Source organism: Xiphophorus hellerii, chromosome 9, assembly GCF_003331165.1.
Source record: "Xiphophorus hellerii strain 12219 chromosome 9, Xiphophorus_hellerii-4.1, whole genome shotgun sequence".
Taxonomy (NCBI): domain Eukaryota; kingdom Metazoa; phylum Chordata; class Actinopteri; order Cyprinodontiformes; family Poeciliidae; genus Xiphophorus; species Xiphophorus hellerii.
Window position 1 is genome coordinate 10,283,935 of NC_045680.1, and position 24,942 is coordinate 10,308,876.

Genomic DNA, 24,942 nt, shown 5'->3' on the forward strand with positions numbered 1-24,942 from the left:
GCCACCAGGGGGCGTTATGGGAGTTTCAGAGAATTAGATGGAAGAAGGGCAAAAATGGGGAAAAGAAAAGAAAAAAAGTGAACGTTTAAATCTGAAATTTTATTTTATTTTTATATATAAATGTAATGTGTTTTTCAGTCATTATTATAAAATGTAAGTTAAAATAACTTATTCAAGATGGAGACAGAAGATAGAAATAGCCTTTATTGTCCCACAGAGTAAAAATTCAGGGAGTTTTTTTTTTTTTTTTGCCATGCTCATCTTTCTGATTGGCTTCCAGTGACATTCATCAAGTTGCTTTGCTCCTCAAGCTAGAAATGGAAAAGTGTCTGACAGAAGAAAAAGACAGAAGGAACCTCCTATCAGCCTTGCTGTGGAGGTCTCTGGTGCAAAAAACCTAAACTGTCAAAAAATTAAATAAATAATGATGAGATTAATATTAAAATATTACATATTTCCTTGTCAAATGAGGGGTTTATGGTGGAATATTTTTTTATCAGTTAATATATTATACATTAATGGTGTTGTTGTCAGTTGCTGTGGCTGCGCGTAGCTGCGCTGATACAGAGAAAGAAGTGGTTTTGAGTTGTACTTTAACGGTTTTCCCCTTTTAAAAAAACGTTAAAGTTATATAGTATTTATTGACCATAGGAGACCAAGTAAGATACCTTTTATATTGGCTCATTGAAGGTCATTTAATATTGTAACGTACAATGACAAAACAGTTCAAAGTTTGGGTTTAATTTACTCAATCAAGTCATTTTTTCCTTCAGTAAACGTATATCCCAACAAATGTACCACAAAGGGTTGTTGGCTTCAAGATATTCAGAGAAAATCTTATGCACACAGTAAATTTTCATTTCATGTAAATCCATGGCATAAAATAAAGAACTCTTAAAAACATCTCACTAAATCATGAACTTACAAGTTAGTGCAAGTCTATAGTCTCTTTGAAGTTGTACATTGATCAGTTGGAATGTTGGATGAGATATTGAGTCTTTAATCGTCTCTCTCGAAAAACTGTTTCAGTTTACAAAGGAATAACAGTTCATCATTGGATATTTTCATGTGAACAAGCTGTCAGTGCTCAACTTTTTATTGCTATGCAGCTTAGATTAGTTAACACTTGCATGCTCACCCCTGCATTGTAAATCTATGGCAAAACACTAGTGTGTGTGGATCAATACCACATGATCCAAGGAGTTTTTGGTAATAAATACAGTACTGTCAGTGTTCATCCATGCACTCTGACTTTTCAGCCCATGCACAAAATGGGCATGTTGGCATATTTACCTGAAAGCACTTAATCCATAGTCTTTCTTTTACTGCATGCAAATAATCGTAACAGTTTAAATGTATGTCTATTGATGAAGGTCATCTTAAAAACCAAAGAAGGACAAGCATATTGACCCAAAGGTCTAAATGTCTGTTCACACTCCCAGCTGAGGAACGGCTGTGATGGTGAGGAGGGCAGTTTTTGTATGGCTCCAAACAGGCTGCATAAGCCATAACATGTGCTACATAGTTCTGCTCCTTTACTCCATGAAACAGGTGAGCCATGGGACCTTTGGCGTAGATGGCTACGTCTTCTCCGCCGTGTGTCTCAGCATCCAATGGTACAGCGGCCTGCTGCATGTACTCTTCATCCACTGCAAGGAGACAAGTGCAAAATGCAAAAAAAAATCCAATACGTTAAAATGAATGTAATTTAATGCTTCTATTAGTGACCATTACATATAAACCAGCAAACAACATTTTGTAATATAAATATTGAACATATCCATTTTTTTCTCCCTAAATATACTTCTAATTGCCATATTGGCATGAAGTTCACACAGTATTTCTAACACCCATATCCAAGAAATCAACACAAATCTGTCCATAAATTAGGTAATTAAAATAAGCAGGAGTGAAGAAATAAGAATTAAGCAGAAAAAAGATGTATAAAAAACATAGAAAATCAGGACAATAGTTAGATTTTGTCTGTATTCTGAAAGCAAAACTACTCATTATCAGTGCAAATTCATAACTTGTTATTTTAGTCCTAACTGAGGACCAATGTTTGAGTGTTTCAGAGAGTCCTAATTAGCTTTTTTATAAAAACAATAACTAATGCACTCAACTGAAAGACATTCTATAGAGACTCACTATGCAAAATTCCACTTCTGAAGATAAAGTGTGTTGAAACTTGTGGAAAGTTTTCTATACAGCTTTCAAACAAGCCAATCAAATATTAAGAAAACATAGTCTGGTCATATTAGATCCAAACCTGTACTCTTTAAATATCACTGCTTACAACACATATATGAGAAACCGCATTGCACAATAAGTTCACACCTTCAAACGTGAAGTGTGAAGGTGTGAACATCATGATGTGGGGCTGTTTTTTAACACATGGTACAGGCACACTTCATGTAACTAGCAGAAAGAATTAAAGGGGAAATCTTCCAGGACATTACTAATAAAAATCTGAATGAAGTATATTTCAACTACCCAATGACACCAAGGTAAATAAACTCAAGTGTTCTCAGGGTAAAAAAAAAAAAAAAACACAGCTGCCTAGTCAATCAATTTAGTTAAATCCAACTTTTAAAAAATCTATGGGAAGAACAAAATAGAGTGTATATAAGAGCTCACCAGAACTACAAGTTTTTAATGTCTTACATAACATACCTGAACAACAAACACAGTAGTTTCTCTATACAAGACATTTTGACATTGACATTGTGGAAAAAATGTTTGTGTAACCTTCTTGGGTTGTGACTGACTCCTGGTGTGAATTTCATGTCAGTAACATAATTAGAAATACATTATTAAAAGACGAATGTTCATGTGTTTAACATTTATTTTCCCCAATGTTCCTTACAATATGAAATAACAAAATATAACAGAAAACTGAGTGTCCTAGATTTACTGTTTTTGCTGTTAAGACTTTTTTATTTGTTGTTCCTGCTTTTGCACTAATACTATTCTAACCTTTGCCTCATACATTTTTAGTAGTTTGGCCCATAAAATAGGGTTTTCCAAAGCTTCCATAATTTACTCAAACAAAACTAATTACAGCTTTCCAAAGCCCCAGAAGGTAATTGAAGTTCCTTTGATGGAAAATGCAGAAATAGTGGCTGACCTTTAAAATACAAGAAGCACATGTTGGACAGGAAGTGAGATAAAGTATTTTTAAATTATTATGATTAAAAATATTACAATCTTTTCTACACTTCAAATAAAGTCATTTTTTTCTGTAGAGTGGCAGAGATGGTTTGGAAAGCATGCTGGTGCCTTTTTCTTTCTCGTTGCTTTGTAATTTCACTGCATTGCTGTGGATAAAAGCATCAAAGTGCACATGTACTTCTTTTGCAATGCTCCCTGCCTCTCCAGATGGATACATTTTAAAATCAAATTCCATATGGAGTTGGGTTCAGTGTATAGCTATTAGACATGAAAACTTGTTCCAAAAAGTAATACTGGTCCATTTAGAAATGGTGAGCAAAACTTAGGGCTATAAAAGGTATTCTGTGCAATAACTTAAAATGCATGTGTATTTTCATTCTTTTCAACGTGTCACAAAGACATGCAAATGTAGTTTAAAAGTTCAGTTATATAAATGCAAAGGGTTATGCGGAAAAAAGAAAACAGATCACAATGAAATGAATGCATTATGTTTCATCTTTGTTTTTCAGACAAACTCAGGCATGAGTCAGCCATAACCACATCAGTTAAAACTGGCTGTACACAGATCAGTAGAGACAAGCAGCTGCATCTGAAAACCATTAGCATGGACTCACAGTAATCCACCATTGTGATGTTCCCTCTGGTTCCATTTACATGCACATAACCAGGGCCATTGGCATAAAGGATGCTGGTAAAAGGCATTTCGTCATCTGCTTTCTTTGGCGCCAGACCTGAATCATTGGATGGGAAAGTGAATAATGTTTGTCATGTAAGGTATTCCTCGATACTTACATATGCTTTGACGTCATATTGAAAGCAGATTACAATGAACTTAAATAATCTTTACCCAGGACTTTCTAGAGCTAAAAAAAAACAGAGTAGGTCAACATCTTCTAGTCTTCAGCTGGTCTTACATGTTTTTTTATACTTTCACTCAACTTTTAATATGAACAGCATCAAAATAGCTATTCTTAGAATCATACCAAAAATGGGGTTCCCTCGAGGTGTGTTACCACCAAAGGTAAAGACATGAGAGTGGTCTGCAGTTACCACTGTCAGTGTGTCAGACTCTCTGGTGATTTGCGCTGCCCGTTCAATTGCACGATCAAACATCTCAGCTTCAGTTAGTGCCAGTTTTGCAATGCCATCATGGTGTCCATGGTCAATTCTCCCTCGTAATACAACACAGAAAAGACAAATTTCAACAACTGCACATGATCATGCACAATCAGGATTCTGTGTTATTTCAGGAACAACATTGAAAATAAGTGCTTTCTTGTGCTCTTGTTTTGATTTTATATTCAACAACAATCCCATGATACTCATCTTCCACAAACAAGAAGTATCCTTTTGGATTCTTCCTGAGGATTTGAATTGCTTTTTCGGTCATCTCCACAATAGATGGGTCTCGTGTGGTATTCCGGAAAACATCAAATCTCATGTCCTTTGCTTCAAAAAGACCTAGACCCAAATAAAAGAGTGTGAAATCTCAGCATTGTGAGATTTACAGTTGGAGGCAGTAAAGACTCAGCTCTGTTCAGAAGCAATAAAGCTGTGAAAAGAAAGGCCACAGAAAAAAAGCATTCAAAGTAGGACCAATGAGAAAGTTCAAGAGTCTGAACTCCTCACATATCAGAGGACAACATGATAGTAAGATAATAAAGATGGTGTACTCTTGGTAGCTGCACCTGGATTACTGTTGTATGCATCATCACAGCAAGAAATGCACCCTTGAGTCTTTATCTCTATAGCTGGACCTGATAATGCTTGTTAAAAGTAAATTTACACACAACACATGACTGTTTTAAATGGCTGTAAAGATGAAAGGCGATACTTAGAGATAAAGATGTTATATATTACTTGTACACCCACCCATAAGACGATCTGTAGTTTTCACATTTATCTCATCAAACTCCTTCTTATGCCAGACATACAGTGATTTCTTGTTCTGAAAAACAAATCCATGATCCATGGTAACATATACTGTATGTTAGTAGCAGAAGTCCATAAAATGGTACATAATTTATCAAGCTAATGCTCATTAATCCTACCGGTTTAGCATTCAACCACACATCAATAAGGTTTTTCTTGTCTTTGCGGTTTCCCTTACGAGAAGAGGAGGTAGGATACTCAGGATCCGGAGTCCCTTTTGGTGTCATGTACATCCTTCCTCCCCCAAGAATCACCTTTAAGAAAATCACATGACAGAAGGTCGGTGGAGGCACTTTTTAAATACTTTATCTTTAGAGCTTCAAAAAATACATGGTGTACAACATGCAACATGTACTGTACAAGTTCTAAATCTTTTCAATCTAAACATCAACAGGATGAAGTAGAAATTATTTGGCAAGTTACGTCAAGCAAAGGAGTAGGTCCAGGAAATAAAAAATATAATTCATTTTTAAAATATATATGGGAGGTGGTTATAGGCATCCATGTGTGATTCCAAATATTGACCCAGGGTTTTGCTTAAGGTGTTTATTAAAAGATCCGCATTGAAGTAATTGACTTCTCTCAACTTTTAGTAATCTTACAACAACATTTGCTGTAAAATGTTCCTATTGAATAAGCCAATTTGTTAGCATGCCTATTGTTCGAAGTATTTTAAAGCAGAAAATGAAATAAAAAGATTCAGTGAAAGCAATTCAGTCACAACTTGCTAGCATAGATGTTTTCTCAAGATGACAATAAAAGAATAACATGGCTGACCACATCAAGGCTATGCAGATAACTAATGCAAATAAGGTAAAGCAACATGCAACATTTACAAATAGAGTGATTTGGATCACCAAAGTATCATTGTGGTTAATTGCCTTTTGCAGTTTCAGCCACCATAAGTCCTTCCATTTAAAAATAATATTGCAGAGACAGTGCTACCTGAACTGGAGGAAAAAATTAACCTGCTGTTACCTGCTGTTAATTTTATTTAATGTGACTGCTATTGACCTAATACAGGCTTTTGGAGATCAGAGGTTTGCCTGATGCCTCTATATAGCCTCCTGGCACACTCTATAGATTTAACATTGTCTAAAAATTAACTCTGCCACTTGCTCAGCAGTTCCTATACGTAACCAATGTTACCATAATTAATCAGTCTCAGAATATCTTGGAAGATAATAAGCTGTACTTTCATACATCAATGTCAAAGTTGGTGACCAGTTGGGTAGCAATGTCCACACATCCATGTTTTTGAGCACTGGAAGGAAGGTCTGCGTCGCTGTACCAGCTGCGGCTGACAGAGTGGGCATAGGCTGCAGCTGGTGAGGCATGCTGAACACGTGTGGTGGTCACAATACCCACTGATTTACCTGTACAACCCAGAGACACACTCAAATCAGAACTACATCTGTTTTTTATTAATGAACAAAATTACCAATACAAAACTGGACCACTGTAGCTATTCCTGTGCATTGCATAGAACCATAATAATGGACACCACATGCTTATCGGATGATTGTTCTACTCCAAACATTTTTCATCTTAGGTAAGTATGGTTAATCTGTATCTTGAGATAAGAGTGCAGTTTCAACTGGTTGACCTTTCCATGATGCAGCACAGCCACTATTGTCAGTGATCCACTGTATTTACCTTGGGCTTTCGCACGTCGTAGTACTGAGTAGACTTCATTTCCAAAAGTAGTGTTGCACTCATAGGCCACTGCTTTAGCACTGAGTCCAACTGTCTTGGCGTTGGCCTTCACCCCACAGTGATAGGCCGTGGCCGTGCTGGCGCTGTCCGCAACCTGCTTATCCACACTGTAGGTCTTCAGAAACAGAATACAATTGTAAAAATAAATGTAAAGTGGACACGGTCTAAAAATAGACCCTTGTATGATTTATCAACATTTTTAACATGCATTCATTGTTTTCCAATTTCCTTTTTTAACTGTTTTATATTAATCTTCATTTCACCAGGAAAATCAATTGAGATTTTAATTTCGAGTTAACTCATGCTAATGGTGTTAGCTCTAGCTATTATAGTAAACAAAGCAGATTATAAGCCGGTTGTTTCAGCAGATATCTCATATAAAACGGCACATGAAACCATTGAGGCTGTTTTATGGTTGTGGGTTGCCCCCGTCGACCTCCTCTTTCTTGAATTCTTGTGTTTTGTTTCTAGACTTGAACCACACTTTAACATAACCACTTCATCCGCCTGGCATGCATTGTGCAGGTAAAAAAAAAAATGGCAACCCACTTATATGAAAAATATACAATCTTTGAAGTAATTGTGAGTTTTTACCCAGAAAACACCACCACTTTTAGGTCAATAAGTAAATTCTAACATATTAAGGCCAATATGCTTAACTAGTCATGGATCCCTTTAAATGGGTCCCTTCCATTTTAAAGTACTTTACAAAGCGCTGTAAAACAGCAACACAGAGTGAATTTGCACTAAATATTTTGAAATGTTCAGGATAAGTTTTTGGAAATACAGATCTTTTCGCTTTACTTTTAAGAAGATTCAGAAAAAATATGCAAGTACAATGCAACATAAGCACCTTGTCTTGACACCAGAGTCTCACAATAATCAATGTTACTTCTTCTTGGTATGTTACTTTATCTTGGTAAAGATCTCCAAGGTCAAATAAATAAATAAAAATATGTATACTTATCCCAAACAAAGATTTAATCTGTCTTGATTGTGGGTTGAGACATAAAACTACAATTAATAAATACTCAGCCTCTCCATAATGCTCAAGTTACAATAATTTAGGGATTAAGCTTGCCCAGAAAGCGATGTGAGACCCAGAATTTGTGATCACTACTTACAGCCTATTGTCAGCATTTTAATTAAAGGGTGAATTAACAAAATCCTTTAAATCTCTTTCAGTTTTGTGGTTTAAGAACTTAAGTAGCAGTGCATGCTCATTAAAAGACAAGATGCAACATGCTCTTGGAAAGCCAACTGCCACTTCTGTTTTTCATCTTCTCTCTCTTTATTCATAATGAATAGTGCAATTTTACTAAGCAGCCAAAACTAAGTTGGAAGATTTAAATGCATGCATGTGTGTGTTTAAAATTTAGCACAGCTCTCTCTTCACAGTCTCGTGCTCCAAGTGTGTCTGTGGTGGTAAATAAGGTAAATTACTTCAGGTTTTCCATTTGCAAAGCTAAAGTTTTACCATTTCTTTTCTGTGAAAGTGATTAGTATTCTATTATAGAGTTTGCTGGCTAAAGCAAATCTAAATAAATGAGCAAGTAAAATTGAACTTATGCTTTTGCATGCTCACCTTTATTTTAAACTTAGCAACCTTGCAGTTTTCTTGAGCTGTTTCAGAGGAGAGGGAAATGAGAACACTAATGAAGCAGCAACTCTGGAAATGTTGTGAGATTTTCCAGCCAGCTCAGAAGTAATACCTCTGGACAATCAGGGGATGTGAAAAACAAAGTTGCCAATGTTCCACTGTGTAGCTAAATGTGTGTTGGTAGGAATCATGACTTTACTTATATTTATGCTGTACTGTAAGCCCTTTTCCACTTGGTATAGTAACGGTCAAAGAGCTGCACAATTCCTGGCAAACTGTTAAGCACCTTAAAGAAACATACTTTTAACTAACTTTTTTGGCTGATAAATCTGAATAAGTGAAAAATGGCTATATAGCAGCAAGAATAAAAGATGACTGAGCTTTAATGGCTTCCTTGGGAGCTAATGGACAATGTGTTTTGAAAGAAAATACCAGAGTTCTTGGCTATTGAAAATTTCAAGGAAACTCCTGGTTATTTTAAACCACTGACATTTAATAAAAATAAGGACTAAGTGAGTGTGGATAACCAGCTCAGACAATTTCTTTCCATCTCTTGACTGAATTACCAAAGCGTCTAAAAATATTTAGAAAAAAATACTTTTGACATTATTTTTGGAAGAGCTGTAGTTTCCGTAAACATCTCACAGAATACTCTAATTGTTAGAAGGTTCCATTGGGAGTCTGGCAGTCTTTGCCTAAATCCTTCATAATTACTCATTCCATCTTTCTCTCCCAACCCCCAAAGAGTTCAATGTGCTCCAAAAGGTCAAATCAGATTCAGTAGACTGAGATGCACTACAATGAGAGATGCAAAACAAACTGTTTCAAGATTTTGTCAGGACTCAAGTCAAGGTGTGCCTGGAATTTGAAAACCAGACAAAAAAAACCCCCAAAAAACATATGAAATAAGTGTTACCATTGTTGAAGTAGATTGTGGTACATATACACTCTAGAATTACTTTTAAGCTGAAGCCAAAATTTCAGCCAGCAAAAAGCAGATTAACGTAAGTTGACCGAATCATGCCAAAAAGTAGTTGCTTTCTTTTACAAATGGGTGTGCAACTTACTTACAAATATTAAAGTGTGGTCATAACACCTCCTAAGAATATCTTAAAATGAAAATTTTAAGATTTTTTAATCATTTCTCTGTCAACAGTTCTACTTTGTGTCACTACCTTAGAGAGGGCAACATATGGGAAGGTGTCCATGGCCAGCACCGTTTCTTCCCCAGACCCGCCCTCATTCTGACCTCGCAGGATACGTGCTGCTGAAACCGTAGACACACCCATCCCTGCCGAAGGATGACAGACAAATAAAGTTCACTTTTATGTCCCATCTGCTTTTCTCATCTTAGTTATCTCAAAGCAATTACATGATTAATCACATATTTCGTCAGCAATGCTTCACACATCTGCATTCACCGCCCTTTGGCATTGCATAAACTCACAGCACATACTGTGCAGATTATCTGCCACCAGTTTGATAATATGAAACATTCAATCACAAGTTTATGCCACTGCCTTTGTAACTGCTTGGATAGTTTGTGTGAATACTAAAAATATTATGAAGTTGTAGATCTCTAAAGAAAACATGCAACTAGCAAAATCAAAATTTAGATTAAAAAAGTCTTTCCAGGTCAAAATAGAACGCTGTTGTGATGGAATTAATATTCCCTTAGTGAATTATGTGAAACAGTTAAGGGATTTGCTTTATCTTTGCCCCTTTAAAAGAAACAAATCCTAGCTGAGTTAAGGCAGCTGCAGCAAATTTAACTCAAAAATCACAGTCGTAAAACTTAGAACAGGCTCTGGGCACAGCAGACAGGGGAGATTCACAAAGAAAACTGAACGCGACCACCCAGAAATGTGACTGAGTTTGATTTAAAACAGATCCTGCAATAGTTAACTGGAAAACTGTTCTTTAATCCATGTGCCTTTAAACAGCTTCTCCTGCAAAGATGAATTTAATGCCTTGTCGACTGTAAATATAAACACACAATAAGAATTTCTATCCAATCCAGATGTAAATGGTCTCCTTTTCACTGTAGCTGTCTCTACTTGGGAGTGCCAGAAGACAAGGTTAACATGTCAGCACTGACTATAGAAGTCAGCAAACACAACACAAAGGTGCACTTTCAAGTTGGAAAATATAAAACTTTACAATGCAATTTCATTTCAAACTCACTATGTTAATGGATCATACATTCACAGTCAAAAGCAGTTGTGGCCAATGCCATCATACTCTTTACTCTTTACAGCTAATCAGCAGGAAATGGTGCCAATAAATGTAGCAATGGACCCAAAAAGAAATCAAAATGATCTACAAGGAACATCAAAATACTTTATAAATGTGTTTTAAGAAAGAAAATCTGAAAGGCATACAATAGACATCTGCTAATTTATTTTTATGAGACCAAAGCCGTTTCCCAAAAAAATCTACTTTTTAATCATTAGTTAGTAAATACATATGTGGTATTTTTAACCTTTTCTCCAACTGCAGTTAACCAGCATCACAAATTGCGATGTAGAGGTGGTGAGGCAGATGCTGTAGACCCAGGATACGATAAATAAATGATTTTAATAATGAATGTCCAGAATAACACAGTCCAACATGGTCCAAACAACGGGCAGCACGGCCGAGCGGAAGCCAGGGCTCGACGCCGGTAGCAACCGTTAACACAAAGGATGAGACGACGGACTGGGCACACAGATGACAGAGACTAGACGCCAAATGAGACGAGTAACGACAAGGACCCGACAAAACACAGAGACACAGGTGAGACTAAATACACAGGAGGTAATCAGGGAACGAGACACACCTGGGAGTAATCGAGGGGAGACAGGACAACGAAGAGACTCAAGGACACAGGAAACTCAGAAATAAATACACAGAAAAACACAGATCATGACAACCAGACTGTCATGCTAAATGACAGTCTGGTCTTTGAAGACTATACTGTATTTTGAACACAATATGTTTTTTTTTTTATTTTAGTGTATTTTTTGGATGGATGGATGGATGGATGGATGGATGGATGGATGGATGGATGGATGGATGGATGGATGGATGGATGGATGGATGGATGGATCTTATCACATCTTTTCTTGTAAAATATGTTTACAACCGTTTTCAGGTGATCTAATAAATGAGCCAATGCAAAGCTATCATGAGGTTTGTTGAATGGAGGGGTGACTCACAAAACGGCTGAAAGCAAAATCATTCTTTATCTTGAGCTGTATGACAGACACCTGACAGCCACACGGGTTTTACAACTTTATTTATCTTTATATATGAAAAAATCACTTACATCTGAAAAAAAAAACTAGCCTCGGGTCATGATGCTGCCACCACCAAATTTCACTGTGGACGTTGTATGTTTTTTTTAATGTTCTACATTATGCTTATGCCAAACTTACCTTTTGGAATTGTGTCCAAAGGTTAAAATTTGGATTTGTCGGGCCATAACATGTTCTAAAACGGATTATGTTATTTGAAATTCCATGCTTTTGTATGGAGCTCTACTCCTTAGTTCAGACTTGAAGAATACATGACAAAACATCCAGTTTTTGTAACGCCCCTGTAGTACTATATTATCTCCAGTTATTTAGAAAATCTTTATTCTACCATGGTACAAAAACATTGCAGTGTTTTTTGTTAGTTTGTTTTTTGCACCCTTCTTCTGATTGATACCTTAGCAGAATGAAATCTTTCAACCTGTTGTAACCTCTCTTCTCTCCTTTATGGCTTTGGCTAAAATGTAACAATAAAAATACTACAAGGATAGCAGAACCATTCTGGTTTATCATAATTAATATGGAATTCTAAAAGATTGACTACTGAACATGAATAAAAAAAATGTCTAAACAAGTATTACAACTCTGTTTTCATTTTTTATCAATATCCATTTTTTTTTACATTTTTGTTTATCAGTTGAGTCATACATGATAAATATATTTTGTCATTTATCACGGCCTAATTTTTCATTTAAAAAAATAGTGTGTATGCTTTTAAAAGCCCACTTAATGATTTAAAACAGTGGACAAAGTAATGCAACTGTACTAGTTGCATTACCTTGCGGAATTACTTACCTGTTCTTTGAAAATTGAGGAACACTTTGCTGCAATTTCAAAATACATAGTTTGTAGCCATCAGGAGAAAGCGCCATTATTGTATTATCCCACTATCTTGAGAAATGTCAAATTTTATTACCTTCAGGCTATGACAAAATTAAATTATCAGCACAATAAGAGCTTTCAGTGGTGGTCAGAACTATTCAACTGTAAGATGAGTCCTTCAATAACTAACCCGTAAACTATGATGACTCTCTCGTGTAAGCATTTTGAGGTTAATGGGTTTTAAACAATATTTGACATGATATGATTTTTTTGGTTTTGAATAGTATAAAAGCTTAGTTCAGATATCATAAATTAAGTATTAGTAAATGCTTATTAACACTGTTTTGCATACATTCACATATAATGCATGTATAATATGCCAGGGAAGGATAATATCTAATGAAATTGTCAGTAGTTTTGCACAAAAAGAGCATTTACCTACCATCACCAAGAAATAGAATAATGTTTTTAGCCCGGTGTTGTCGAGGATGGAGCTCCAGTGCAGCATCCAGTGTTGCCTTTGCTTTTGAGTCCCAGTAGGAAGGGTCCTTCTCAAGTTCATGAAAGGCTGTTCAAAAATAGAAACATTTTTAGAGGTTAAGAAATAAAAAAGGAGTGCAAGGACAGCATATGTGCATAAACATTTATTTGAGACATTTTCTGACATGTTGATGTTCACTTTGACCTAAGATAAACAAGAACAAGGTTTACACAGGGAATTAGCATAAACTGCCAACACAGTTGAAATTCTGTCCATTCATTCTCACTAAGAAGCTTCAAATTAGTGAAGTTAAAAAAAAGAACATTCATCCAGAACATCTTTAGGACAACGGAAAGTCAAACAGACGGTCCAACACTTTACATAAACAGACTGACACAGGCAAAAAATATCCTCACACAAGGCTTTGTTCATCTGCAGAGACTTTCCATGACACCCACACACCTGAGCCGTGACCATGCCTTCATGCAATTCTCAACAACATGTCTGTCGTCACAAACCCATACTTTCCAGCTTGTGGTTACCTGCTTGTATGCTCTAGTCTGCCCGCAAACACTACCAATATCCTGACCCTGTCATCTTCTCACCTTGGCTGTCCATAGCAGTCAGGCCTACAGGCATCATGATGAGGCCCAAAAGTATAACCTGAAAATTGCTGGACCCGCAAAGTTCCATCAGCATCACTAATCCAACCTGGAGACTGAGGAAGAAGAAGCAACAAGACCAAAAGGCAGAGACTGTGTGCGGCTGGTGAGACCTCCGGCCCTCTTTTATAAAGCCCCGCTGGGGTGTGTAACAAGGAAGGGCCTTCGCCAGCTCATAGGCTCAGAGCCATGAAAAAAGGGAGGAGGGGGTGAAATCTAAGAGAAGGAGGAAGAGACAGAGGAGAGACAGAAAGAGAATTTGAAAAGTTAGGACCACACAAGATTTGTGTGGCATTTAAGACCCTGGGCTCACACTGATTTCCAGAAATGCCCGAGCTCTGGTTTACTATTTTTGAGCATTGAATTAATTGTGGTTTTCCTACCTTCTCTGGTTTCTTGCTCTATGTATGGGAGATCTGAATTATCTTCTGATGTGGTAAAATTCCAAATATTCTAGCGTTCAGTAATCTATCTAACTGTAAAAGAAAAATTGGGCACCCAGTTTATGTTGGCATCCAGCGAGATATAAATCCTAGCTGGGCTCTTTCCATTACTTGCTCCGTCCCCATGAAAAGCAGTCTAAGGGAAGAAAGAGAGGAATTGTCTATTGTCTTAGCTATTCTGGAGAATATCACAATGTGCTCTGCTTTTAAGTCAGTTGGTCAGGTTTCCATTTCTCCCCCTCTTTGAATTCTTCTGCAATGTACGAGACCCCAATATTTTCCTCTTTCTAACTCATCTTGGCAGTTTTTTCTGTGGCAAGTGAAGCATTTTTCTTCTGTGAGGTAGTGGAGCTGACTTGCAAAAACAAAAACATCTTCTTTTCTACACAACCACAGAAGTTAATTTATGAAATGAGGTGTGCTAGGCCAAGCTTGTTTCACACAGTGATGGGGAATCAAATTCCCGGTGAACGCCTTTTTGCCTCGCGAACCCACAAGACTCAATCTTTGTTACGTTTCAGAACTCAGGAGGATCTTTGCTTTTCTCCAGTCAGTCATGTAAAGCCAGCAGGGGCTTCAAGTCAGTCACATGTATCTAATCAAGGCTGCAATAAAATCATACAAGGAATCGGGCTGAAGAAACCACGTGGTGTTGCCCACACAGCAGATGAACTGAAAATACCAGCAGCCGTGTGCAAAATCCGGAAAACCTGCGCAGGCATGTTTGTTTGTTTTGTTGTACAGTTCTGCTGCTGAGTGAGAATATTGATTGTTTTGTCAGATTCATTCTTATGTACGACAAGGGTAAATACCTGGTGGCTGTTTCTCATCTCAGTAACAAAAGCCATTGTCATGCCTTTGTTTAAGGAATACAGTTGAAAACAAATATTTACATAGAATTTTTAAATAAAAGCATATTCATTGTTTCATACTGTCTGAAAAATAAATAAGATACATTTTTTGCTGTTTTTGTTCAGTTAGCATTGCCAATGTTACTTTTCTTTGCTAAATGCCATAATCACAACAGACAGATTTTATTCCTTTTCATGAACTCAGATATTTACACATGCAGGGGTGAACATGTACACCCCCACAAAATATGTCTACAAATACACACCTGAACAAAGATATTTAATTTCTGGAAAAATGTCCTGTGGAGTGCCATATTGACCATTATGCGAAGTTAAGAAACAGCCTACAGATTGTAATGTTAGACTCATTTTTCATATAAACAAAGGGGATTTCCGCCTTGATTTAAGCGCTTTTGCAGTTTTCTGGAAGTTTGTTCCAAATTAGAGGAGCATAAAAAATGAAAACCACTTCTATGTGTTTAGTTCTGATTTTGGGGATGCAAACCAGACATAAACTAGAAGACCTGAGTGGTCTGAGAGGAGCAACAACTGATCCTCAATGCATTTTGGTGCTAAGCCAGTTGCGATGCAAGGGGCTGGCAGCATCATGCCGTGAGAGTTTTGTTGCTGGACAAAAGATAGTTGGATAGACTTAACAAAAGAGATGGCCTCATCAGTGAAACATGTTTTGTGGAAATACTGAGGTAACATCTCAAGGCATCTGGCAGGAAGTTAAAGCTTGGCTACAAATTGATCTTCTAAATGGATGATGATCCAATCATCAAGTTTGATCCAATCATCCAATCACCTTAGACAACAAAGTCAATGATTTGGAGTGGCCTTCACAAAATCCTGATCTCAGTCCCACACAGTGTCTGTGGACAGAGCTGAGAAGGTGTGTGCAAGAAAAATGCCCCACTAATTTGATCCAGTTACACCAGTTCTGTCATGAGAACTGGGCTCAAACACCCACACTACTGGGAGAAGTGTGTGGAAGGATATAAAATGTCTGGCCCAGGTCATAGCGTTATAAAGTTAATTCCATCAAATGCCAAGGAAGACGATGTCCACTTCTGACCAAAAAGCAGAAAGACTTTCAGGAAATAGAAACGGTTTTGGTAATTTTCCATAAAACTAGAAAGATTTAGTCTGATTTATAGACACGCAGAGAAGTTACACGTGTTTTTATACAGAGTGTGCAAACATCTGGCTTTAGCTGTGTACATAAAGCCTGAATATTCACAATAGAAGCAGAAACAAAACCACTTTAGAAGATTTTGAAAAACGGAGCAAAACACCCACAAGCAAACGAAATGTGTAACACATTTTTGAAATTGTTAAATTATTTTTCACTTGCTATCTCCAAAGGATGAATGATTTTATAGCAAACATAGTGATTTATTTGCACAAAGTAGAGGAGTAATGGTTATTTAACTTGGCTTCTGGTGAAGACTGAGAGTATATTTATAGCGTAGCAGATGGTGACTTGTGTTCACTACTGACTGAGATCACAAATCAGCAGAAACTGGACAGAAGGGAGCTTTGCTCCAAACTGGGACTGGTTTAGGTAAGCTTCCTGTTCTTTACAGCACAAGCAGAAAATGTCCATATGTATGAAAAATATCCGCCCCATAAGGGTAATTATTTTTCTGGCATGAGAACAGATGCTGACTGTTGCTGAAGCTGTGTTTTATATCATTGCTAGATTATTTGTATGAATGATGTCTTAAAATTAAAACCCACATGACACTAAACCTTGAAGCAGATCTGAACCAACAGACTCACCAAAACTGGAGAGTAACAGACAGGACAGACCCACATTCTGACATTTGCTTTCAACAGGATAATGCACCATATCAAAAAAGCCAGATCACCTCAAACTGGTTTCTTGAATGAGCCTTCATAGTCACTAGATTTCAATCCAGTAATGAACTTTGGATGAGTTGAAACTGGAGATTTACATCAAAAATGTTCAGCCAACAAATCTGCAGCCACAATGTGGCCCTATCATATCAATATGGATCAAACTCTCTGAGTAATGGTTTCATCATATTGTTCAATCTATGGCACTATGAATGACTTTAGTTGTGAAGGCAAAAGGCAGTTCAACTAATAAGTTACTTGCAAAGTGTGCCTAATAAAGTGACCTAGACAGACTAAGTGCAAGAAAAATAAGCATTTTAAAGCAGAATTTTATGTAGATAATAAAATTCTGGAGTCATGTGTTTGCATTTTTAACTACAGCTTGCTGCCAATTTGACATTTTTGGTTAAATTCACCCTACAGTTTGCTACTGTGTTCTCAGAACTCACTGATAATTGCTATACTCTCTCCCCCTTCCTCTGTGTAACATGCAAGGTTCCTTGAACCTATAGATTGTGTAAATTACAGTGGTTAGGTAGAGTTTGCGTTTAGATTACAGCTCATGCTGGGAAATGTTTAGGTTCAGGTTGTCAAAGCAAGGTTACACTTGTGGTAAGGCCAGACCACACAGCCCTAGTTTTTTTTTTTTTAAAGTAAGGGGAATCTTTCCCCCTAACTAACAACAGACAACTTAAAAAATAATTCTTTCAACTAACAAGCACATAGTATCTGAAAAGACAGGCTCCCATCTTTTAGAGAGAAACCAAAGTAGCAACTAATGGAACAATTAAGCTAAATCAGCAATCATGCCAGTAATCTGTTCTGTCATTGTCCCAAAAAACTTCCTTTAGGTACCAAAAACAATGCAGGACATGTGCATAAGAAATACTGAGATCTCAGAGTTTTTTGACAGTCAGTCATAAAGGTTTTACTGCCAACATGAAAATGAACAGGTGGGCACTTGAAGGTAAAGAACCACAAGCTACTCTCATCGGCTACAGCAAAAGGCAACTACCTTAACATCAAACAGGCTGACATCTTTGAAAAAGGGGCCTCTCTTACTTTTTAATTTGACTCATAAAAGAAATATGGAGCTATTCCAATTAGGCTACTGTGTGTGGGGGTGTACACGCGTGTGTGTGTGTATTGGTATGTGTGTTGACTAAGAAAATTAAAGAGACTGCATAACCATGAATTGAACATGTGAACATAAAAGAGCAGAAGAAAAGCACCTACTGAAGCTCAGACATAAGTATGTTGCTATATAACTAATAGGGATATATAACAACTAATGGAACAATTAAGCTAATTGTTATAATCCAACATGATCAGTTTTTTTAATCCAATAAAGTGGTACACATTAATATATAATATGTATATACTGTATATATACATATACAGTATATATATATACTGTATATATACATATATATACAGTATATATGTATATATATATATATACAGTATAGACCAAAAGTTTGGACACACCTTTCTAATTCGATGGGTTTTCTTTATTTTCATGACTATTTATAAGGCAATAAATCCCACTTATTAACCTGACAGGGCTCACCTATGAAGTGAAAACCATTTCAGGTGACTACCTCTTGAAGCTCATCAAGAAAATGCAGAGTGTGTGCAAAGCAGTAATCACAGCAAAAGGTTGCTACTTTGAAGAAACTAGAACATAAGGGGTATTTTCAGTTGTTTTACACTTTTGTTTAGTGCATATTTCCACATGTGTTATTCATAGTTTTGATGCCTTCAGTGTGAATCTACAATGTCAATAGTCATGAAAATAAAGGAAACTCATTGAATTAAAAGGTGTGTCCAAACCTTTGGTCTGTACTGTATACATGTATATATAGATATTGAATAAATATATACAACGTCTCACTTTGCAATGCTCTGAATGAAAGTGTATTTCATTTTTCATTTCAAATGTTTCGCTGTCAGCAGCTTACATGGGTTCAGGCCTTGTAGCTGGCTGCAGGAAATACCGGAACTGTTTCAAATGAGTCAATGTGGAACACAGTTTTTGGGATTGAGGTAAAATAAAAAAGAATTATGAATAATGCGCCAAACCATAGATGTTTAAAGTAAAGCTCAAGCAAAGTCTGATCTAAGGAGGATTTTAATTAGCTGACACAACTGTGGTCAACCTGTCTTGCATTCCTTGCTTCTCAATCAACTTGGCATTTATTACAAATGTACATTTATTAAAGAGGCTATAGTACATAAATGTTGACAGAGGCGTAGAAAATTAAAAGGAGGTCTAACAATAAATTTAAAAGGGAGACAGAAGGAAGGTGCAAGGATTGGGGCCATTAAGGCTTTTGGAGATATTTTCTGCTCTGAACACAGTGCACTCTCCTCTGGACTTGATAAAGCACAAATTTCTCAACAATTCTCAAACATTCTCAAAACCAATACTAGTTTTGAGAATGTGCAAAACTAGTATTGGTTCATTATCACAAAGACAGCTTATTTGTACATTCTGCATGGTTTAAGGGTCTAGTAGAGCATGTTGTTGCTCAGCCCTTTATATCCCACATGCACTCGTATGGGTTATTATTAAGAATTATTAAAAGAAGTACTGAGGCTGAATCATGTCAAACCTGGTTGGTCTCCAAGTACCGGTAGCTTAATTTATTGTAACTTTTTGCAACACAGCTACTACACCACTCAGACTCACACCAGGCAAACAGTTTTCTGCTCAGACTCTTTGGACGTAAACATCAGTGTGCCTTGTGCTTCTTATAAATCAGGCTCCCAGCTGTGGATTCATGGACAGTTTCAGTGCAAAATGCATCTACCCTTTAAGCATAGAGAAGTCCCTCAAAAGTATGAAAAACATAAGAATCAAATGAGGGATGTGTTTTAGGTCTCAAATACCCTGTAGACTGAATAAACATCTAATGTTGTTATTTGTCTATCATGGTAATACAACAAATAAACAACTGTCACATACAAATTAGAAAAAAAACCATTCTCATATCTTAAATAGTTATCTTAAAGGGACACGAATGATAACAAGGATGAGTCATAATACATTGAAAGCCCAATCTTGTCTTTCTCTTTTCCTCATTTCTTTTCTTTCCTCAGTTTGAAATAATCCAAAAAGTTTTTCTTTCCTTAATGACCACCCAGGCCTGATGTGGGAACACCGTGTCAGGTCGTGAGGTTAGAAAACTCTATGACTGGCGCTTGAGGTCAGACAGGTTTATTTATTCAGGCAAGCTTCTGTCCAAAAACATCCTTTGCAGTCTCCAGGTGCTGACCAGAAAGAGTGCTAGAAGTGAATGTGGTGGAGGTGTTGTGAGACGGACAGGCTACTTCACTCAACTACAACAGAGCTGTTCATTTCGTATTCCAAACTGAGCTTTAATGTAACACACTCACATATGGATTATCGCTCAGACATACCATGGACATTTTTCTGGAACCACAATGGACCACCCATAGAAATATGGAGATGTTTCTAATTAAGTGAACTGCTGACTTTATTGATGACCTGTGTGTAATGTAGCATTAATCGCAAGTTTCCCGCACCCTCTATCATCTTGTTTGTTATAGTGAACATTATAGTTTAGGACATTTAGGGAGAAATTTAGAATTTCTCCTCTTCACTGAACCACTTTGACTGTTTAACCAGGATGAATAAATTAAAATAAGATCTTGCTTTGAAATAGATGCTATCAACTTTCGTAACTTTTGCAGGAGATTTAGCAGCACTCTTGGTTTACCTTTATGCCTCACAGCAATATGTGTGTCAAAGACAAAAAGACGTGTAGGCATTTCTTATTTAGGAACAATAAGGGTTTATCCTTGAGTTATTCATTTTTTGTGAATACTAAACTGTTCCACTGTTAGCCGCTAGCCAAAAATGAATTTTAATATTTATGTTTAGATAATTTATTACTGTCAGATAAATCCTTTGGGTAAAAGGCCACTGGACTGATAACCAATAATTTTAACTCACTCTTACATTTCTCCAACAGGACAAATAAATTTCAATTTTGGAGCTCCAAACATTTCTGGAATTAAATACAGCTTAACAGGCAAAGTATTTGAATTTGTCTTGTGTCAGTGAAAGGAACCCTGTCATACTTAATCACGTTGCCGCGCACAGTCCAGCTCTCCAGGCACTTCCTTGGTAACATAAAACTAGGCAGCAAGAACATTCTGGTTGGGGGGAGAGGGTATTTGAGGAACCACCAGACCACTTATGTATAGCCACAGTTTGTAGCTGTATCTTTGTGCCAGAAATGTGAATTATAAATCAGAATGTTGACTCCCAAACTTGGAATAGCCTACATTATGAGCTGATTTTTTTTTAAAGTGTACACATTATTTCAATGCTATATTTTAATTCATATGTTTACAAAAAGCCTTTATTGAAGGCAATTAATGGAAGAGTTGGATGTAATACATTAATACATCCTGTTAAGAACTTAAATTTGAAATAAGACATTGTTTTGATATATTTTTAGATTTAAAAAAAAAACCTAAGTTGCAGTACTTGTTAAAAGTTTCAGGAAATAGGACTTTTAAATGTGGCATTAAAGCTGCTGTACGTAACTTTCGCAAAGGATATGTTTTTTACATATTCACTAAAACTGTCACAGTGTTGTGACAGTTTTAGTGTCACAACACACTAAAACACTAAAAAGAATCGATCTTTTCACTGATAATCTGTGAAAAGATTGATCTCCCACACCTCCTCCCTGAATTTCTCTTGCTATCTAAAGAAATGCACCTCTCCAGACCAAAAAAAAAAACAACCAGAGCCAGAAGGAAAACGTTAGAGAAACATCTTATCGTTAAAGGAAAACGATGTATCTGCCCTAAATGCTGCCCTCGATAACTGAGCATTCACAACAGGCTATGCTGAGCAGCAACACATGAGATTGTGATCGACAGCTTTAAGACCCGCCTCCTGGTTCTGATTGGTTGTTAGTTAGCGGCAAAGGAGGAGGAGGCAAAGGAGCTCAGTTACAAAAAATATTTTTAAAAACATTTCCATAAAAATTACACACTGTAGCTTTAAACAACAAATGTTCTCTGAAGTAGTTATATGTCCATTCATGTAACATTTTGTTTTTAAATAACACTGAATTGAATTTCATATAATTAACATTTGTAAGTAGAACTCCATGTCAATGAAAAATAAGAAAGAAAAAAAAAAACCATAAAATAATCTTTTAAGGTTGAAAGCCTACAATGACCTGGTTGTCTGCATGTTGTTTGCCCCATCATGCACACAACCTCAAACTAATACACTGCTAAACTACTTTTGAATTTAATTTTAGCATTTATTTTTTGTGATTTGTTTTTCTTTTGGAAGAAGTGTATCAGCCTGCCACAACTAGACTTGACAATACTTGCAAATTCTACCTCTAAAAAGGTTCTCCATTTTATTTATTATTATTGAAATGGATCAGCATATGTATAACTACAGTACTTACTTGGCAACACTGTCACCTGCTGGTTTGATACCTAATGTGTAAAAGAGACTGGCTTTTATTGAAGTATCTATATTCATTTTACTGAATACCTCGACATTACAAAAGAAATTCTGTGAAATGTTGTGTTTATTGTGCTTGAACGATTGAGAGCACCCATATTAGATTGAACATAATTCTTATTAAGCAGTATCATCATTCCTTTCAGACATGTGTTTTACATTTCATCAAATGTAAAACATTTATGGACTTTATAGGACTTAAAGGACTTTAACCTGAAATAGTTTGCAATGCCTTGCAAAAGGTCTTTGCAGTTTCCTGCAATACAAATTGAATTAGCTACATACTTTCTACTCACAGCTCCACACACACACAAAACCAATCTCAGAAAACATCTGTATGTTTCTGAGTAATGGTTGCTACTTTAATCTCTCATCTGAGGCCGTAAACCAGCAGCGATAAAGCATGTACTTTTGAACTGTGTCGCAGCTTTGTTTCATAAACGTCTATACAGAATATATGATGTGAGATTAAAATTGACGTAAATGTTGAAAGGTGTGCTGCATTGAAACTACACCTTACTTAGGTAGCACAAAGCGAATTTTTATTTAAATTTGAGAGTCAATCAAATTAAGCACTCTATTTCAAACTAAAAAGGTGGAGTTACATTTATGTGGGGCATTCAAAGGCCTTAAGATGAAAGAACTTTAAAGGAGTTGTGATAGAAAACAAAGGTACTAAAATGTTAAATATAATTTTCTTCAAGGATTTGAATAACAGAGAAGTTGAAGTCCGTGAGCAAAAGATGAGATGAATTGTGACTGATGAAAGTGTCTTAGCTGAGCTGGGAGATAGGAATCAACTTAAGAGTCCAATGATTTATACAGGGTAATAATTTCAGATTTTCTTGTAGTTCAAATTAAGTATTATTTTTAGTTTTTGCAAAGACATGTGGCATCATCATAGGCTTAGGATTTAGATTGTATGTGTATGCATGTGTGTGTGTATGTCTTTTTGTTCATTTGTATCACAGCCACAGACATAATGATGAGAGCATGTCTCGGGGCCCCACATCTGTCAGCATTTTCCATTTACCAGACTGGCTGTCATCGATTAACCCTTGACAAAAAACCACAACTGGGCTCTGCTGGGAAATCAATCATGAAAAGGTGCAGTGATTGCTAAAATCTTTATTTTATTGTTTAGAGTGATTGAGAATAGTAAAACAAATACTATTTATCTGATGTTTAAAGTTTTTGGCACGTAGCTCTGGTGTCGACCACTGTCCATCTGGCACCTTAAAACGCTCATCTGGCCCAGAGTATTAACTCAGCCATTTGACCTACATTGTCAGTTTTAGGTTGCCTGCACAGTTTCAAACATTTGTAAGTGACTTTAAAAGAATTACAGGAGAATAAATGACACACAGGTTCTTTTTGTCTTGATAAAGTACTATGAGTTATTTTTTAAAAAGGTTCAAATTAAAAAAAAAGAAAAGGTTATGGCTTCTTCTTATAGCCTGGGAAGAAAGGCCACCAGGGATGTTGACTTACCCAAATGCCAATTTAGCTCTTGTAGACAAGACGCTGACTCTGGAAAAATTGTTGGAACATACTGTATATTAGTGATCACTAAATTATGTGCAAGTATTTACACATGGCCCAATGAAAGCATAAACATGTAAATTGTCAGTTGCATATTTAGTTCCCAAACTTGGTTGAATCTCTTCAACAAGAACTACAAATAAACTGTCACTGTTTGCTGCACAAATTATAGCAGCAACTTTGGCTTCCCAGTGGATAGAAGTTTGTTTCGATACTAAGACATGAAAGTGTTCTGGAAATAAACTTTGAGATCAGTATGCAAAGAGAGCTAAGACTAGAGTAATAGTTCTCAAATGTTTCTATAATAACTCCAACCTCAGTTCAAGTTTTCCAAATGCCTGAACTCTGACACTTTAAAACAAAATTCCAACAGAATTTGTTGGAATTTCAACAGAATTTTGTAGCCATGTAACTAATTATCTGTTAAATTTTTAACCAAAAAGCCAATGTTTCAATTTGGAAAGTCAGAGGTTTCTCATCTTAACTAGACTTTAAGATCCATCATGTATACATAATAAAAAATAGGTCAGGTTTACCCCAACACTCAACCAAACAATGCTTAAAAAATTCCTAATATATAATCAAAATTGAATTATTTTGACAAAATGACATGTTCAGTGTGAACCAAATGAAGCATTCCAAAAACAGAATCTCATACCAACTGTGGAGCATTAAGCTAGGATCATAATGGTTTATTGATGCTTTGCTGCAGCATTCAGTGGCCAGAACACCATCATAGAACCCACTGTGAGTTATATCATGTTTTAAAGGTGCTGAGTAAAATGTGAGATCATCTGACGTGTTTACCTGCAATTAAGTTTCTTTCTTTTTCATAAAAATAAACACAAGCTTAGATGTTGATACATTAACATTTCTTAATGAATGAATAAAATGGAGTATCATATTTTTCATGACAGCTTAGTGAAAGCTGCAAGAGAAATTGTAATTTGCTCATTTACATGGCACTATGTAACATTTGAACAAATCAGCATATTCTAGATTGAAACATGAGCACAATTCATTTGGGTTAGATATCATTCCA

At 36.3% G+C, this 24,942-nt stretch overlaps 1 protein-coding gene across 2 annotated transcripts; it reads right to left on the reverse strand.

Moving 5' to 3' along the window:
- Nucleotides 1-206: 206 nt before the first annotated feature.
- Nucleotides 207-13,787, reverse strand: alpi.1 (alkaline phosphatase, intestinal, tandem duplicate 1). Of its 2 annotated transcripts, none has more exons than XM_032573281.1 (11): nucleotides 13,621-13,787; nucleotides 12,977-13,102; nucleotides 9,595-9,710; nucleotides 6,760-6,934; nucleotides 6,307-6,479; nucleotides 5,223-5,357; nucleotides 5,044-5,119; nucleotides 4,498-4,632; nucleotides 4,155-4,346; nucleotides 3,786-3,902; nucleotides 207-1,649 (listed from the first exon to the last, which is right to left on the reverse strand). In XM_032573281.1, the coding sequence occupies exons 1-11, from the start codon at nucleotides 13,712-13,714 to the stop codon at nucleotides 1,375-1,377; spliced, it is 1,614 nt and encodes a 537-aa protein (XP_032429172.1). In that variant the 5' UTR covers nucleotides 13,715-13,787; the 3' UTR covers nucleotides 207-1,374. The 2 variants fall into 2 exon arrangements, with proteins under 2 accessions (XP_032429172.1, XP_032429173.1); XM_032573282.1 differs by having other exon boundaries at nucleotides 13,558-13,657.
- Nucleotides 13,788-24,942: the final 11,155 nt, after the last annotated feature.

Bases quoted from the DNA above. Each gene is read 5' to 3' on its own strand.
- alpi.1 (XM_032573281.1), bottom strand. From the start codon at position 13,714: ATGCTGATGGAACTTTGCGGGTCCAGCAATTTTCAGGTTATACTTTTG. The intron at 4,347-4,497 runs ATGAGTATCATG...GTGTTGTATTAC, and splicing joins ATACTTCTTGTTTGTGGAAG to GAGGGAGAATTGACCATGGA. The intron at 3,903-4,154 runs GTATGATTCTAA...CCAATGATTCAG, and splicing joins TCGAGGGAACCCCATTTTTG to GTCTGGCGCCAAAGAAAGCA.